Source organism: Apiospora kogelbergensis (genome assembly GCF_038363985.1).
Source record: "Apiospora kogelbergensis strain CBS 113332 chromosome Unknown utg000005l_segment0_segment0, whole genome shotgun sequence".
NCBI classification, from domain to species: domain Eukaryota; kingdom Fungi; phylum Ascomycota; class Sordariomycetes; order Amphisphaeriales; family Apiosporaceae; genus Apiospora; species Apiospora kogelbergensis.
The window spans coordinates 6,562,847-6,579,819 of record NW_027117422.1 but is presented as its reverse complement, the minus strand read 5'-3'; the positions used below and the strand labels follow the sequence as shown (position 1 = coordinate 6,579,819).

Genomic DNA, 16,973 nt, shown 5'->3' with positions numbered 1-16,973 from the left:
CCTAACCCTAACCCTAACCCTAACCCTAACCTAACCCTAACCCTAACCCTAACCCTAACCCTTTTTTATTATCGTTTTACTTTATTTTGTATTTTATTGTGTAAGGGGTGGGAGGATTTTTAGTTTATATAGTAGCGGATTGGGAGGGTTGTCGAGCTTTCTTCTTTTATTTAACTTTAATTAGTTTAAAAGGTTATAGTTTATAATAGTTCGTTATTTAGGTAGGAATTTATTAGGGGAATTAACGTAGTTTATATTTATTTGTAACTTGTCGGATTTATTAATATAATGCTATAAATCGCTTCGGTAATTTTGTTGGTTGAGATACGCGATTATTTCGGCTATTAATTTATTAGCGATAGTATCTTAGCTGTAGATAGAGATATGTTGTGCGCTAGTTGGGGTGTCGGGTAGTTGTATATTACTAATAGGTTAGGATATAGAAGTAAGTCGAGATTATTTATCGGGTAGTTTCTTCGTTCCGGTTATGTTAGTAGTATGTCGTTCTTGGTTATTACCTTGAGTTAGGCGTTAATTTGTGGAAGATATAATATTTAATATTTCTTAATTAAAGTTAAAGTTAAGAAGAGGTAATTAATAAAAACGTTATAAATATAGTACAAAGGGAAGAAGAGAGGGTAAATTTATTAATTTATACGATTATATAAATAAAAAGAAACTGTAATATTTAAAAATTATGTAAATAAATTAGGTTTAAGTTAGTATAAACGAATAATTTTTTAGCTTTAAGGGTTTATTAAATTGTATTCGTAGGGGAGATTTATATTTATTAAAGTGTAACGCGTTTTTGTAGTTATTTATATAGGGTGCTTTAATAATTAGAAGGATTTAATTAATTTTAAACTACTTTATATAAGTAGTTTGAAAGAGTAGATTAAGGTTTATCTTAGATTAAGAGGAAGTTAAGTATTATATATATATAGCTTCGTTAATTGTTAATTCCGGTAAATCGATATTTAGATCTATATTATACGTAGAGATCCGAGATTAATTAGCGGGGGTAATTATATAAGCTAACTTTTTAATCGTTTAACTTTATATTATATATATAAAGAAAGTTAATCGTCTGGTAAAGCTATTAAATCGGAAAAAATAAGTTTAAAAACTATTTCCGGTTTAAAGAGATATTACTAATTATAATATATTTAAATAGGTATATATTAATATAATAGTATTAAGATAGAGAAGGAAGAGTTTCTTTAATAGGTAGTAGGAGTAGGGACCCTAGTAAGTAGGGTCTCACTAGTACTGCCGTACTATATTACCTTCCTATTTAGGAAGGGTGGGTCCTGTGCTAGTTAGCATCCCTAGTGGGTACTATTAGTTAATTTAATTATTTAATTATTTAATAAATTAATTTTACGTAATTAATTTATAAAGTAATATTAACTTTAAACGATTAAAAATAACGGAATATATTAACTTTATAAATTAATATATTCTATTACCGTTAACTATTCTTAATTATTAAATTAAATTATTTTTACTTTTTTAGATCGATTAGCGTATATTATAATAAATATTAAATTAATAATACTTATTATAAAGCTAATTTTATTAAAATTTTATATATCTTTATTTATAATATTATATTTAACTTTTATATTTATAATTAATTTAAATTAATTAGAAATAACTTTCGGATCTTTATAAAGAACTCTTTAATAATTATATTTCTAATTTATTTTAATTTTTAAGTTTAAATTACGGTTAATAAAGTATTTAATTTAATATTTATTAATATACTTACCGCTATATATTTTTATAAAAAAATTAATTATATTTTCTATATTAATAATTTTAAAAGGTATTCTTTAGATATTTAAATCGATTATATACTTATATAATATCTTTTCTTTAATTAATATTAATTTATATTATAAATATTAGAATTTATATTATAAAGTTTAGCCGTTAATTTATTTATTAAATATAAATAATAGGATATTATATACTTTTATAATACCTTTTTAATTAATAAACTTTAAAAAGTCTCACGTTATTTAAATTATTAATTTAAATTTACTTTTTAATAAAGGATTAAATATTATAATTATAGAGATAAAATATATTAAAATTTAATAAAGAGGGTTAATAAAAAAAGTATTCCATTAAATAATATATTTTATTTAATAATAAATTATATTATTTAATTTAAATTTAATTTTATTTTTTTATAAAAATAATAAAATATATAATTTTAATAAAATTAATTATATAAATATAATTAACTATAAAAGGGGATATAATTAATTATATAATTAGTTATATAATCGATTATATAATCGTTTATAATAGGGCGGCGTTATAGGTATAGTCGGTTGTGTGATCGGTCGTGTAGTCGGTCGTGTGGTCGGTCGTGTAGTTGTCCGTGGCGGGGCGGCGCTGTAGGTGTGGTCGGTCGTGTGGTCGTGCGTGGGAGGTAGCCCGTGCGTAGGTGTAGTCCACGATGGACCCGGCCGATTCTACGGCTAGGGTAATAATATATTATATATAGTATATATATTATATAGGTAATTAATTAGTAATAGATATAAGATTATATAATCGCTTATTATTATAATAAATTGTGTTTAAGGTTAGTTATAAGTTTATAAATATAGTTAGTTATATAAGCGCAGTCGGTTATATAAGTATAGTTGGTTATATAAATATAGTCGGTTATATAGTTGTATATAGTGGGGCGGTGTAGTAGGTATAGTCGTGTATAGAAAGCGGCCCGTGCGTTTAAGTGTAATTTATAATAGGTCTATAGTAGGCTTATAAGATTCTACGGTTAGGGTTTAGCGGATTATTAAAATTATATAATTTTCTAGGGTTACCGGTATAGTTCTTTAAAAATATAAGTTTTATCCGTATAGTTTTCAGGTATTATATATATAATAATTAATTATAAAGGTATTTATAAATATATATATATTAATAGTCCGTTTAATATAATAATCGTTTATATATATCGTTTTATATAAATTTATTATATAAGAATATAATTTTTATTATCTCGGATATTAATTTATTATTATAAAGTAGTTAATAACGTAATATAATAATAATTTTAAATAAAAGGTATAATAATAAATGAGAACGGTATATAAGAATAAAGTATAATTAATAATTCTAACCTTTTCTTTAAATAAAGTAATTTATATTAAAGGTTATATATTATTTTATTTATTATTAAAAATAAAGTTATATTAATTATTTAAATATATTTTATATAAATAATAATCAGAAATATATTATATAGTTATAACGGTCGGCTAGTTAATTATTATAAATACGTAAATATATATAATATAAGAATAAATTTATATATTTATAATTATTATTATTTATAATAAATAAATATGTTCGTTATAAATATATAATAATTATTTATATAATATTTTATTATTTTTTATTTTATTTAATTTAATATTATAAAAGGGATACTTATAATATAATATATATATATAATATATATATACACGGATTTAATAATAAAATAGATAACGGTATAATTTAGTATAATAGGGTAGTAACGTGTTATATATAATATAATTATTATATAAGTAGTTAGTTAGCGATAACGGACGTAGGATTGTACGGTCGCTTATTATAATGGATCGTGCTTGGGGTCGGTTATAAGTTTATAAGTATAGTCGGTCGTGTAGGTATAGTCGGTCGTGTAGGTGTGATCGGTCGTATAGGTGTAATCGGTCGTATAGTCGTATATAGCGGGGCGGTATAGTAGGTATAGTCGTACGTGGGGGGTAGCCCGTGCTTAGGTATGTAGTTTATAATGGGTCTACGATGGGCTCGCGAGATTCTACAGCTAGAATAAAAGCTTTAAGTATATTATTTCCTTTCTTTATTTTATATATATTTTATTACTCTATAGTAGCTTATACATTAACGATATTTACAACCTGAATGTATTCATAATCATGTATACTCCTTCCGGATCTTCTCTAGGAGTCCCTTGCCATGGACAGGCTCATCCCCAATCTCTGCCATCTTGTCTTCGAGCTTCGCCGTCATCATCTTGACCACGTCGGCGTACGCCGGATCATGGTAACAATTGAACAACTCCAACGGATCCCTGTCGCAGTCGAACAACTCCCACTCTTTATGTTCCTCGTCGTCGGTGTCGAGGCTGACGCCACCGGCCATGGGGCTTGGTAGGTTCCTGCTGCTGGTGGGCCGGGCCCCCTCGAGCCTGAAGTCCTCGCAGTACCAATAGATGAGCTTGTACCGCTGGTCGCGGACGCCGTAGTGGGCATACGCATTGTGAATGATGTCGTTGTGCATCCAGTAGCGATGGTAGGCGACCTGCTGCCAGTCCTTGGGCGTGTTGCCCTGCAACAAGGACCTGAAGGAGTACCCTTGCATGTAGGTGGGCACCCGGAGGCCTGCGAGGTCCAAGAACGTGGGCGCAAAGTCGACATTGCTGATGATGTCGTTGCAGATGCTTCCTGCTTGGATCTCGCGCGGATACCGCACCAAGAACGGCATCTGGAAACTCTCCTCGTACATGAAGCGCTTGTCGAACCAGCCGTGCTCGCCGAGGAAGAAGCCTTGGTCCGATGTGTAGATGACGACGGTGTCCCTCGCCAGGTCCTCCTCGTCCAGGAAGTCGAGCAGACGGCCCACGTTGTCGTCGATGCTCTGGATCGTCCGCAGGTACCGCTGCATGTAGCGCTGGAACTTGAACTCGGCGAGCTCGGCGGGCGTCTGGAACGTGAAGGACTGGCCGGTCTCTTTGCAGATCAGGGGCCGCATCTCGCGCGGGTCTGCGGGGGCGGGGATTTTGCGGTCGACCCAGTTCCACGCATCGATCATCTTGACGCCCACGTCGGCGGCCGGGCCCTCTGGCTGCACGAGTCCGAGGTCTGTGTAGGTGAGGTCCTGAGCGACGCGCATCTTGGCGACCTTCGCCGCGTTGGCCCGGTTCTTGTAGTCGTCGGTGAAGGTGTCGGGCAGCCGGACGGGGTCCTTGTAGAGGTCCTTGTGCTTCGTGTCGTACTCCCACGACCGGTGCGGTGCCTTGTGGTGGCACATGGCGAAGAAGGGCCGCGACTTGTCCCGCGATTTGATGAAGTCGATGGTCTTGTCTGTGATGACGTCGGTCGCGTAACCTGGCACCCGCACCGTCTTGCCGCCGGGCTCGAGAAACTGCGGATCCCAGTACTCGCCCTGGCCCGGCACGACACTCCAGTAGTCGAAGCCCGTGGGCTCGTGGTCGCGGCCCTCGCCCAGGTGCCACTTCCCGATCATGGCTGTCTGGTAGCCGCCGTCACCCAGAGGCGCGGCCCGCAGCTGCTTCGCCACGTTGGGCAGCCGCTTGTTGATCTTGGAGTCGAGCGTCATGACGCCGTTGACGTGGTTGTGCGTCCCGCAGAGGATGGCGGCCCGGGACGGCGTGCAGATGCTGTTCGTGACGTAGCAGTGGTTGAATCGCATGCCCTCCTTGGCCAGCCGGTCCAGGTGCGGCGTCGAGTTGATGCCCGCGCCGTAGCAGGAGATGGACTTGGCGGCATGGTCGTCGGCCATGATGAACAGGATATTGGGGGCGATTTGGACTCCATGTTGGCTGCTGCTCTCCCCGGTGTTACCAAAAATATGTGTGGAGTTCCGTGGTGATATGTTCATTCACAGAATTCAAATGGGTTGAGAGTCGATTAGCGATGACCAACTTGGTATCTCCCAATGGAACGGGATCCTGCGATTAATACAGACACTACTCCTCCGGCTTCGGACATGTGAATCGTCTGATCCGGGGACGTGTGTTCGCGGGGTTCAGCCGAAACCCCAAGAGAAATCATGCATCCCCGCACAAGTGACCGACCAGCCAGTGGACCCCTGACTCTCCACCCACCTTGGTCTCGGTAGTCGGGAATACTCCGACATTTTCATGATTGACTCCACCCTGGCTGGCGGCCTTTTGGACACCCCTCTCAAATGCAGTCATGCGACGATCCAGGCGAGAAGCCTTGCAGCCATCCCTGTGCAGACCAGATGTTGGGTCCGTTGTTATGCAAGCTAGCCTCTGTTACGATTTCGCCGGCATCTTCTCCGGCATCTTCGTTGTCGTCGTGGAATTGCGCTTGTCTGAGTGCGCTGTGTACTCCCAGGGCCGTATGCCTCTGAATGGCCATGGCGTATTGGGGACGCCGGATGCGGCTGCCAGCTCCTCGGTCTTCGTTGGCAAAATCTCCGGGCGGTACTCGAACACCGGAGACGTGCGCGGTGATGATTTGGTCCAAGGCCTCGATCGTTTCTCCCAGCACGGGCGATGTCTCAAACAGGGGTCGCAGGATGGCAAGCGTGCTCCTGGCCAACGACACCGCCTTCTCGTTGGTGACCTCCTGGTCTTTGCGTTTCGGTTCTGAGCCGCTCAAGTAAAGGAGCAGCCGGGACGAATGATATCCGCCGATGCACATGTCCCTTGGGGGCGAGACAAGCGGCACCCGGAGATTGTGAATGTCGTGAATGATGTTAATCACGGTTCGGGCGTGACTGATAGACAAGGCAACAGCCTGCGCCACGTAGTCCGGCTCGCAGGCTTGAATCATGGCATCCGGGGCGGCCTCTTTGTACCCAAGGAGAAACAGGCGGTAAATGTCGCAGTGGCTCTGATGCCAGCCGAGCTGCACGGCGGCGTACCTCACCAGCCACCTAGAGTTGGCGTATCTCTGGAGCTCTTGGGTACTGTATGCCGGCGGCTCTGAGATCTTGAGAGACTTCAGCATACCTTCGACCACCTCGACCAAGCCTGTTATTTGCGGAGTTTCTTTGACTTGCAGATGAAGGTTTCGAGTTAGCCGTAGAACATCTCGCCGGATAACCGTTAGCCGGATGTAGTATTGCAGGAGACCGCCCTCGGACACGCCATCTAGGGAGGCTGGTGGAAGACCGGCGACGCCACCTCCATGGAAATCCTCCTCGGCGCATGGCATTTTGAGGTAAATGTTGTCGGGGGGCAAGTGCCGGCTTCTGGCAGCCCGACCGAGAAGTAGGTGTCGATTAACATGATAGACCAGGTCAGACGCCTCCGGACCTCTTGGCTATGGTGGTCCAAATCGAGCCGCTCGTAGTGCAGCCGTAACGCGCTGGCCGACTGCGATGCCAAGGACAGAAGCATGTAGCCTCTTTTCACGTTTCCCGTCTCCACCCGGCACAAAACTGCGAGAAGAAGGGCCTGTGTCTTGGGCACGGTCGGGCTCTCTACGCCGGCCCAAAGGAGATCTTCGGCTTTTTGGATCCAGCATGTGCTTTGTGCGGGATAATATCTCGGATATCGTAGCACGGTCGCGGTAAGGGCGCAGATGGCGAGCAGCAGCACCTCGGAGATGGTCCCGTTGAGGCATCGCTTAGTGATGGACACTTCGGAGAGGAATGCTGAGCCAGGGTGGACATAGACATGACGGAAGTAGTCGTTGATAATCTGGAGCTGCTCATGGATTTCGGGAAGAGCGAAACTTGTTAGGGATGGATCGTCGAAGCTGATATTGGAAATTGAGCTTCGCCATGATCCTGTCATGGGCCCTTCTGTCGGTATAGCACCATACTCCCCCTGGAGATTCCCCAGTAGGAGTGACTATCGTGCCGGAGAAGCTTTCGGCGTAGGACGTCTCAGAAGAAGCGGCATAGTTCTCCGACAACGTGACATGTTTATCGTTGGTCACGTCGGGGCATCTCTGCATCTGGCCTGATATCCGGGGACTTCTCCGAGGGGGTAGCATCAACTCCTGCCACTGGCTGAGTATCGACGGGCCGTGTGAGCCCGGAACCAGAGCACGACTTTCGTCTCTTGGAGTCGGGGTATACGCAGTGTTTCGAGCGGGTCTGGCATGAGTTACAGGACGGGCGTTCGCCGGTGCATTTGGACTTGGTGGAGCGACACGGTACACACGCCAGCGGCCTCCTCCTCTTCTCCAGCGCAGGCGTGGTGGCAGTGGTGTTCCTTTCATCTTGACCATCTCCTGGAGAAGTGGCAAACGAACATTCGTACTCCAGACGCTCACAATGTAGACAAGAGGAGGGCCCTCCACTGCAGCGGACCTGACCAGAGTACAAATCGTATCAGTTTGGGATGAACGAGCCCGAAAGAGTTAAAGCAAGACATGTCTTCCTGGGATTAACTCACCTTTCGAGCACGACACTGCACGCAAGTTCCAGCCGACCTGGGAGGAGGCATGATGGAGGTGCAAATCCGCGTTGTCGTCAGAAAAGTTAAGGTTAATTAGATAGGGTTTCGGTGACGGTCGATCGGGATGCCGATAAGAATTGCTTAACCACAATTCACCAGGGCGCCGGCTACCGGGACGACCCACACTACTTTCTGAGGAAAACGCGGGGAAGGTGGAGATAGAAAGACGACTTGGGGTTGACCAGTAGAACTCCCATTGGTTGGCGCTAGACGAGACCCTTGCATTTCAAAACGGCTGTCTCAAGACCTGGTATTGAAGACTATTATCCGAGAAGATGAAAGATGGACGTCATGGCTTGGTATCTCAAGATCGCTCGGCATCTCAAATTCATCTTGGAAGCCAGGGGGTCGAAGAGCTAATCCATGGTATTTGATTGGTGGCATTGCTATCGCGTGCTACACACTGAATCAGCACGTAATATGCGTCTCGTCTGATTGGGCGAGATTGTGACTGCTGCCCCCTCTGCCGTCAGGAGAGTACCAAGGCATCTGAGTAATTGTCGTTTTATTCAGTCCATCTTCAACAGTCCTTGTTCAATCGCATGCTATTCTATACTCTTTTCCTTTCGGGTGCATGTCAAATATTCTCTCTTACTTGGTGCACGACTTGGCCATGATGAGGAACAAATTGAGGTGGTCGATGTAGCGATGATGTTCACGGGCCATGTCAGCGCTGGCTGTATTGTTGGGTTCTCAAGGTGTTTTAGATGTGAGAGAGGCCTGTGTCAACAGGTGAGTGATGGGCCTCCATGTGATGCCCGTTCTAGGTAGCAGAAGCAACCAACGGCAGCAAGCAGCAGCATGTCAGAACTTGCACTCTGGAACAGATCATGCATTTCCATACGAGTCTTGTCCTTCAGAGTGGCCAGTATGCCTTGAGTGATCTCAACGCCATGAGCTGCCCCGAAACAGCCCATCCGGCGAGGCTCCCACCTTTTGATCCATCACCATCACCGGCCGGTTTACAGCTGGCGGACCTTGGCGTATTAGCTTCGATGAACTTGTCTGTATGCCACCTTTGGGGGGCAAAAGACTGGTTTAAATCAACTCATGTCTCACGCTGCCAGGCTACCATGGAGATAGATATTGCGCATTCGGGGGAAGATATACTCGACTAATGATGTTTTAATAATTGGTTGCTGTATTAGTTCAACGATCCAGGGTCTTTCGGCGGAGATTATATGCTTTTATCCTAATAACGTCGCTGCCAGGAACCTCCCCGTACTGGATTTGTCGCTGGGGTATATGTAGAATGTCATTCGAGTGCGCAGTTCTGGCATCTCAAGAACAAAACACTGAAAAGGCAGCAGTTGCTATGGTGCCAGAGTAGTTCTCAAATTCAACCACCTTACCCATGATCTCCCGCTTCACTCAGGATCGGCATGAAGTGCATAGACCTAAGCAGACATGCTCATCAACATGACGATACCAATATGTCGCTTCTTTATATCTAGTCCGGCTAGAGGTGAACTAGTTCAAGCGAGCATGATGGGGAAATGGAGAGCAACATGCGCGGTTACGGGGGGCTCAGCCAAGTTGAATTACCAAAAATAGAAATAAGGAATTACCTGGTCACTATTCCAACGCAAGTCCACGATATCAGCATCGATGCTCCGGAAAAGGTTTTGACGTCTCGATTGATGACCCTTGCCCGTTAGTGGCTCCATTGGTCACGCTTCTATGGGTGGCAAGGGACTGCTCATCCATCAATCGCATAGAAACATCCAGATGCGCGTTAACGAGTGAGGAGGCTCTGACGTGATCAACGTGATAAGTCCTATTTTCAATTACATGCATATTGTGCATTTGCTATTTATCCAGTGCTCTCCGACTATCTGCCGATGTGCATGTCTTTCGCACACCCCTGACCGGTAGTCGGCGATCCACTTGAGCAACTCCACAGGTGCGGAGTTCATTAATGGAAGACAGGGAGCTACATGCAGCTCTAGCCCAGATAGGCTGCGTTGACCTGACTGTGCATTGAGCAGTAGCATTGAAGTCAAAATCCCCAATCTTAGGAAGAGCGTGACAGAAGCGTGGGTGTTCCGGAGCGGATCATTGGCTCACCAAGTTCGGAAGCCGATTGTATAAGGCAGACAAATGAAGTGAACAAATGATCAGGTAATCACACGCATCTCACGCACTAGTCTATTCCAAGACCAACTATCGAAACTAGAGATAATGAAGCTGAATGCCAACCAGTGGGAGAACCACCAAATATTCGTGCTACGTCACCCGCTGTGTTACGGGGACTTCTTGTTGGCAGACTGCACCTGTTCGAGGTGCTCTGCCGAATGCGATTTATCGCTGCCAGCCGCAACGAGTGTGTGGTCGTTTTCGAGACGAGTAACGTCTGCGGCAATGCCAGTGGCTCGGAAATCTATGGAAGTGGCCATGTCAGTACTTCCGGGTGGCTTGGTGGCAACATATCTCAAGATGCTCAATTACCTCTGCTTCTCCAGGCTGGAACGCGCTTCTCAAACATCTCGTCGACTTCTTCGAGTGATCTGGATAGATGTCAGTTGTCAGTTGAGTTCTAGAAACAGGCATTTTATCAATGCAAGAGAGTAACAGCCAATGTAACTTACTTTCCAGTCATTTCAGGCAGCATCAAAAAGGTCAAGACCAAGAAGACGAAAGAGATGCTGCCGTAGACAAAACCCAACCTGGGCTCCGAGGTTGGCGTAGGGCGCCTTGAGCAAGTAGGGCAGCGTGAAGGTGACCAAGATGTTGCAGAGGTTAGACACGGTCCAAAAGAGCATGTTGGATTTGTCGCGTAGAGAGGTGTGGGGAATCTCGGCCTTGATGACCGTCATGCTGTAATAGAATGGTAAATATCTTGGGGAGAAAAGGAAAACAGCAAGTGGCCAGGGGGTGGCGGAACTTACGGGGAGCCATAGGCAATCATGTATGCGCAGGGGAAAATAATGGACATGGCCAGGATACCGTGCTGGACGGGCTTGGTGGCGTTGGGAACCGTGCCGAGGCCGCCCATAACCATGAGCACGATCGTCGTGATGGCGCCCATGACAAGAATGACGCGGCGCCTCCCGATCTTCTCGACCATGGTGATGACGAAGATGCAGCCGACGAGGAGGCCGGCGCGCTTGATCAAGGTTCCCGTGAAGGGGTCCATGACGTTGATCTGCTTGAGAAAGACGGTACCGTAGGTGGAGGCGAATGCTTGGCCGGTCAGCTGGTTGGAGCCGGCCGCTACGAGGCCGCCCAGGGTGCGGCGCTTGTTGACGCCCCTGAACAGCTCGTTCCAGCCGCCCTTGGTCGGCGCGTTCTCGATCGTTTCCAAGAGGAGCTGGGCTTCCTGCTCGGCGCTGTAGTTTTTGTCGGCGCCGTTGATGTAGTACAGGCTCTCGACAGCCTGCTTGAACCGGCCCTGTCGTAGCAGCCAGCGAGGCGACTCTGGCACATTCCAGGCCAGGCTCAGGGCCAGGGCCGGGAAGGCAAACATGACGGCGATCGGGATCTTCCAGCTGTCGTCGCCGTGGATCTTGCTGGTCTCGTTGGTGATGATGGCGGCTATGAACCCGGCTAGGACGTGGCTGAAGGCGTAGATGGCGACCACTGTGTCGAAATCTATTAGTTTCAGGTGGTACATGTGTGCAACGAGTAGGAAAGTGCAAATGGGGTCTTGATTGCTGGTAACGAGCAGACTCTTTGGTGGCAGTCGACTTACTGGAACCACGGACGGCGGCGGGCACAATCTCGGCCAGCCACATAGGCACCAGCCAGGCCTCAGCCCCGACGTGGAGGTTGATGATCATACGACCAGCCAGTGCCCATGCGTACGTCCTACCGGCGTAGCAGATGGCCACACCGATGATGCAGATGCAGTTCATGCTGTAGAATACGGCCTTGCGGCCGAAGCGCTCGCCTATCTGCGAAAAGATTATGACGCCAATGGCGTAGGCGACCAGTGGGAAGGCATTTAGGTAGGCGAGGTGGTCGACGGTGAACCCGTACGTCTTTTTCTTTTCATTGTACTCGCCGAACGTTCGCTCGTAGGCTGCATCCTCAGTCAACTTGCTGTTTTGTTTGGCCTGGCTAGGAGCGCAGGCACACCGGTGGGGAGCTCTCACCGTTCATGGCTTGCACTGTGGATAGAACCGAGTTTTCGAAGCCATAGGCAAAGACGCTGGTCATCAAGACCATAGTGGCCAGGACCAAGTTGGTGGAAACATGCTTCGTCGCCTTGTAGTTGTGATCACGAAGAAAGTGCGACATCGTGGCGGCGGGTTTGCAACAGACAGGTACAATGAAACACGGGCCTGCCACGATGTATTGAACCAGGGCGAATTGATGAAGTTGGAGAAAGTTGCGTTCCTCGGATGTCTATGCGACACCTGGCTAGAGAGAAGAAGACTCGAGGACTCGGACTAGGATGCCATTAGATGTCATGGTCGCCATCTTAATTAATCTCCAAGTTACCCAACCCAGCAATCTTGGCACCAGGTCATCAAGCACGAAATCAATGGAGCAAAGCACATGCTAGCTACTGGTAGTCTGGGGTAACAAGCAACGCGTTGGCGATGGGGTACCGCCGACAGGGGCAAGGCCAGTAACTAGCCGGGATCTGTGCCATTCTCCAACTTTGTCAACTTCGGCAATGGTGCCATCACTTGGCGGCGGTAGTCGGCGCGCGGATCCTAGCTACATGGAGATGCTGGGGGCGGTAGTCGGTGATCAATCCCTGGCATCGGTAATCGGATAGCCCAGCCAGTATCACCCCTGCCCAATTAATCTAGATCACGCAATACCACCTGCGGGATTGGGCTAGCAGATGCCCACCACGGGCCATAATGCTTCATCAGTGACATCCAGTCAATATTAGGACTGACTGTGAGCCATTATCGGTGGAAGACTGCCATGGTGCGGTTTTGACATGCACGACATACGTGCTCGCTACAGCTGAAACCAGGCGTAATCGACGACAACATCAACCTGAAGCCGGTCAATGACCTTGAATGTTCTCTTTGAATCATACCAGAAGCTCTGGTCACGCTCACCACCTACAAGGCCATACCCCCTATACCACCTTGCCAACACGAAGAGATCCGTCGTCCAAATTGGCGACATCGTCAAGCTGGGCTATCATGATGCTCTCGAAGACCATGACACCAAGCCCATTGACGGCGTACTTCCCAGATATACTATTGAACCCGTCTCAATGGGACATTGTCACATACTCCTGGGCCAGGGCAATCGGTCTTTCCAGGACGGACGACTTTTTCTTGTTAATGCTACCGCGCCCTGCAAGGAACTGATGTAATAGCCGCTTAAAGTATTGGACGCTGGCAAGTACAGGGGTTTCTGTTTGTTATTAGCCCGAGCGAAGGTGGCCATTCTGGAAACGGACACGACTGGGAGCCATAATTCATGAATTAAATGACACGTTGGAGCTCGTCATGGTTCGTATATGTGCCAATCGATCTCAATACTGCAGAGTCCTTTTAAAATTTAAGTGAGACAATGATATCTCCTTGGATTCGATGTCATGATATAAAGGATGTGAAGCAGCTAAGCAATCTAGCTCGCCTTTTTGATTTAGTATAGGCTTAGCTGAAAGAAGATATTCGCCCTCGGAACTTAATATACTAGGCCGTCACGCATTCTCAAAAGATCCCAATGAATTCTTTCTATACATTTATTTCATATCTAGATCTTCGACATTCAATTTTAAATAATGAAAGACAACACACTTTTGTAAAGATTGGATCCCTGATTGTTTCCCGCCCATTCCACCCAGATCTCCCACTCATAGACAGACAGGCGTCATCATCATAGCCTCGCTTTGAACCATGGGCCGGAACTGGGGCGAGAGCGCACGCATGCCACCCGCTGCGGTGACAAGGGCGGCCCCAGCCACGGCGTCGGTGTCGCAGAGCGTGACCGAGTTGACGCCCGGACGCGCCCCTGCAGCCGTGACCCAATGTGCGCCCTCGGTAGGGACGCCCAGCGCAAACCGCCGCGGGTGCGCTCGTCCCTGGCAGTCGATCAAATGGAAGGGGCTCTGGGTGACGTCGAGCCCGCCAGTCTCGTACCCTTCTCCCGACATGTGGGGCCGGCACTGGCCCGTCTCCTGAAGCCGTGCGAGCAGCGCGTCGCCTGTCTGGCGCAGATCGGGCTCTGGCAGCCGGGCCTCGACGAGGGCCGTGACGTGGACCGCCGAACCGGGCACCTCGGGGGACTGGGCGGTCCAGCCATGTCCGTCCTCCCTTAGCACCACCTCGGGGAAAGGGCCCACGAGCGTGAGCACGCCGGCCTCTAGCAGTGCAATCATCTGCTCGATGCGCTCGCGCGGCGGCCCGATCGACAAGTACCCGTTGAGCGGCGTGTACCAGCGGTCGACGTGGTCCTTGCGCGAGGCGCCGGAGAGCCCGGCGTGGTCGACGATGAGCCGGACCTCGTTGCGCAGGTCACGCAGTAGATCCAGCGCCGCCTTCAGTGGTCCGCTGACGTTGCCCAAGGACGCGTGGCGGACGTCCTCGCGCAAGTACTCCACGATCCAGTCCTGCCACTCCGCCGCGTCGGCGAATTTGCGGCCGGCGTGGGGTCGGCCAAGGAGATCCCAAGACCAGATCTGGCTCGGCGTTACACCGACCTCCTCGAGCAGCTGATATTCCTCAATGCTCTCCGACGGAACTTCGAGAAACCGCGCTCGGAAGTCGGTGCGCTGAAGCAGTGCCTCGTAGTAGATCAGCTCGACCTCCTTGCGAATCAAGGGCCAGACCTCCTTCATGAAGTCGGGCGCGTTGTCGTCGCCTGCATTAGCGCGGCGCCGGAAGCCGGCAATGACTTCGTCCGTCATCAAGATGGAATAGTGTCGGCCGTAAGCGCCCTTTTCGTTGTCGCCGCGGGCCTGGAACGGGATGCCGCGGCGCGAGCTGGCATACATGCGTGGCTCGGCGCCAGAGGCCATGTAGCGCAGCCCTTGGTCCGTCCTCTCGAAGCGCCCGCCGCGTCCCAGCGTCAGCAGTGCCATGTAGTCGAAGAAACAGAGGCCAAGGCCGCGCAGAAAAACGGGCTTCCCCGCGCCGAGTGGAGAAAGGTCTACGTCAGCCGGGTTGACTGGCGCAATGTAAGTCAGCCCGGGATGCTGCTGCGCGTACGCCGTCAGCGCCTGCTGTTCCGGGTCTGCCACGAGCGGCAAGTGACCTTGGGCCAAGACTACGGCAGCCAGGCCGGTCAGAGTCGTGCCGTTGTCTAGCGCCAGCGTCTGGAAGCCCTTCAGGCCGTCGTCGAGGCGGACGGCACGGGTGGCGTGGACCTCGACGTGGAAGTTAGGCGGCGCCCGAGCGACAACGTCATCGAAAACCCATTGCAAATATTCCCCATAGATAGCTCGGGTTGGGTAATCATCCGGTCCGTACTGAGGGTACTTGTCCGCCAGCCATTCATAGAGAGTTGGCCCGGGGCAGATCCGTCTGGCCGACTCAACACTCTTGTCTGTGAAAAGTGTGATCTGGGACGTGACGGTGTTCATCAACAGCTCTGAGGACTGAGTCGTGCGCCACACGTTGCCGGCTCCGGGTGGTGATGGGTCGATGACGTGGACCGTCAAGTCTTTGCCGGGACTGACGAGGTCTGGTGCGTAAGCCGCTAGACGCTCAAGAACGCTGGTTCCTCGAGGTCCGGCGCCCACGATGGCGATATGGGCATGGTAGGAGCCAGGGGTTGTGCGGGTGGAAGAGAATTGGGAAACAGTCATATTGAAACTGGTTGAAGCTTGGTAGGTTGTAGAAGAACAGAATCTTGATGTGGCTTGCTTGGAGTGCTTGATTGGATTGCTTGATGGATGTTTGATGGATGGATGGATGATGGCCAGGTCAATGTCAATGAGTTGAACATTGAGACCTCCTTTATATATTCCCAATGCCACTGATCAACACCACGGACCTTGTTGATATGGTCAGCATTTTGCCTCCCCTACACAAATATCGTAGCTTTGGAACCAGACGCACGAACCTGTGCCAAGTGCATAAACGATAGTCCTGAGAAGCCCCTTGATGTTTTCGATATTATTCCTGTCGTCCTTGAGGTATCAATCCCTTCATCCTTCTCACAGTCCACCTCGGATGCCACACACCATTCTGTAAGCAGAGTCCGGATGACGAACCGCAGCTGGCGATATGACAGACCTGGACAGGCATGAGTCATCTCCCCATTCGTCGTCGCCCATTCGCTATCTCCCATTCGTCAACTCCCATTCGTAATACGGGGGCAGAAACGGGCAATGTCCCATAGTGTCGTTTTCACGATGACTCTCGCTTTGACAATGGGTCTCTCGATATACCGGGGCGGGTTCGGTTGTGGTTCGGTTGTGGCCCCGAGCATGAGGTAGGCTGCCAATGAAGAACGCAATCAGGGTCTCTGGTATATAAGAGACGCGCATCGAGCGGCATGGATATGCCACGAATGAAACGTCAATGTTCCCCAGATGAAAACTTTAAAAATTGGGATGCTGCCTGATATTTGCGCCAGAGCCTCTCAAGTACACGAGTATAGACACGAGGTGATATTGCATGCATGAGGAATATTTCCAACGGCCCGATCATGGTGGAGTGGAGCGGCTTACAAAGGATCGTATAGTGGGTCAGGGACTAGTTATATCGAACGGGTAGAGTGGGTGTCATGAACAGGTGGACGAGTTTCTCACTGAGACTGAGAGCGAGATCTAAGATCTGGGATCTAGAGTCGTAGAGGGAGGCACTCCATCCACAGGGCATTCTAGGCCACGCCTTGGCCT

At 47.9% G+C, this 16,973-nt stretch overlaps 4 protein-coding genes across 4 annotated transcripts; all 4 read right to left on the bottom strand.

Annotated features, from left to right (window-relative positions):
- Positions 1–3,945: 3,945 nt before the first annotated feature.
- On the bottom strand, positions 3,946–5,553 carry PG998_008817 (uncharacterized protein; the record flags this gene model as incomplete). The annotated part of the gene is made up of 1 exon (XM_066875633.1): positions 3,946–5,553. One exon carries the CDS (start codon positions 5,551–5,553, stop codon positions 3,946–3,948), a length of 1,608 nt encoding a protein of 535 aa, XP_066731578.1.
- A 404-nt stretch (positions 5,554–5,957) lies between these two features.
- PG998_008816 (uncharacterized protein) lies at positions 5,958–7,706 on the bottom strand (the record flags this gene model as incomplete). The annotated part of the gene is made up of 3 exons (XM_066875632.1): positions 5,958–6,944; positions 7,010–7,505; positions 7,567–7,706. The coding sequence occupies 3 exons, from the start codon at positions 7,704–7,706 to the stop codon at positions 5,958–5,960; spliced, it is 1,623 nt and encodes a 540-aa protein (XP_066731577.1).
- Positions 7,707–10,455: 2,749 nt separating this feature from the next.
- Positions 10,456–12,451, bottom strand: PG998_008815 (aldehyde dehydrogenase; the record flags this gene model as incomplete). The annotated part of the gene is made up of 6 exons (XM_066875631.1): positions 10,456–10,592; positions 10,661–10,719; positions 10,874–11,029; positions 11,101–11,803; positions 11,904–12,233; positions 12,307–12,451. The coding sequence occupies 6 exons, from the start codon at positions 12,449–12,451 to the stop codon at positions 10,456–10,458; spliced, it is 1,530 nt and encodes a 509-aa protein (XP_066731576.1).
- Positions 12,452–13,982: 1,531 nt separating this feature from the next.
- Positions 13,983–15,935, bottom strand: PG998_008814 (uncharacterized protein; the record flags this gene model as incomplete). The annotated part of the gene is made up of 1 exon (XM_066875630.1): positions 13,983–15,935. The coding sequence occupies one exon, from the start codon at positions 15,933–15,935 to the stop codon at positions 13,983–13,985; it is 1,953 nt and encodes a 650-aa protein (XP_066731575.1).
- Positions 15,936–16,973: the final 1,038 nt, after the last annotated feature.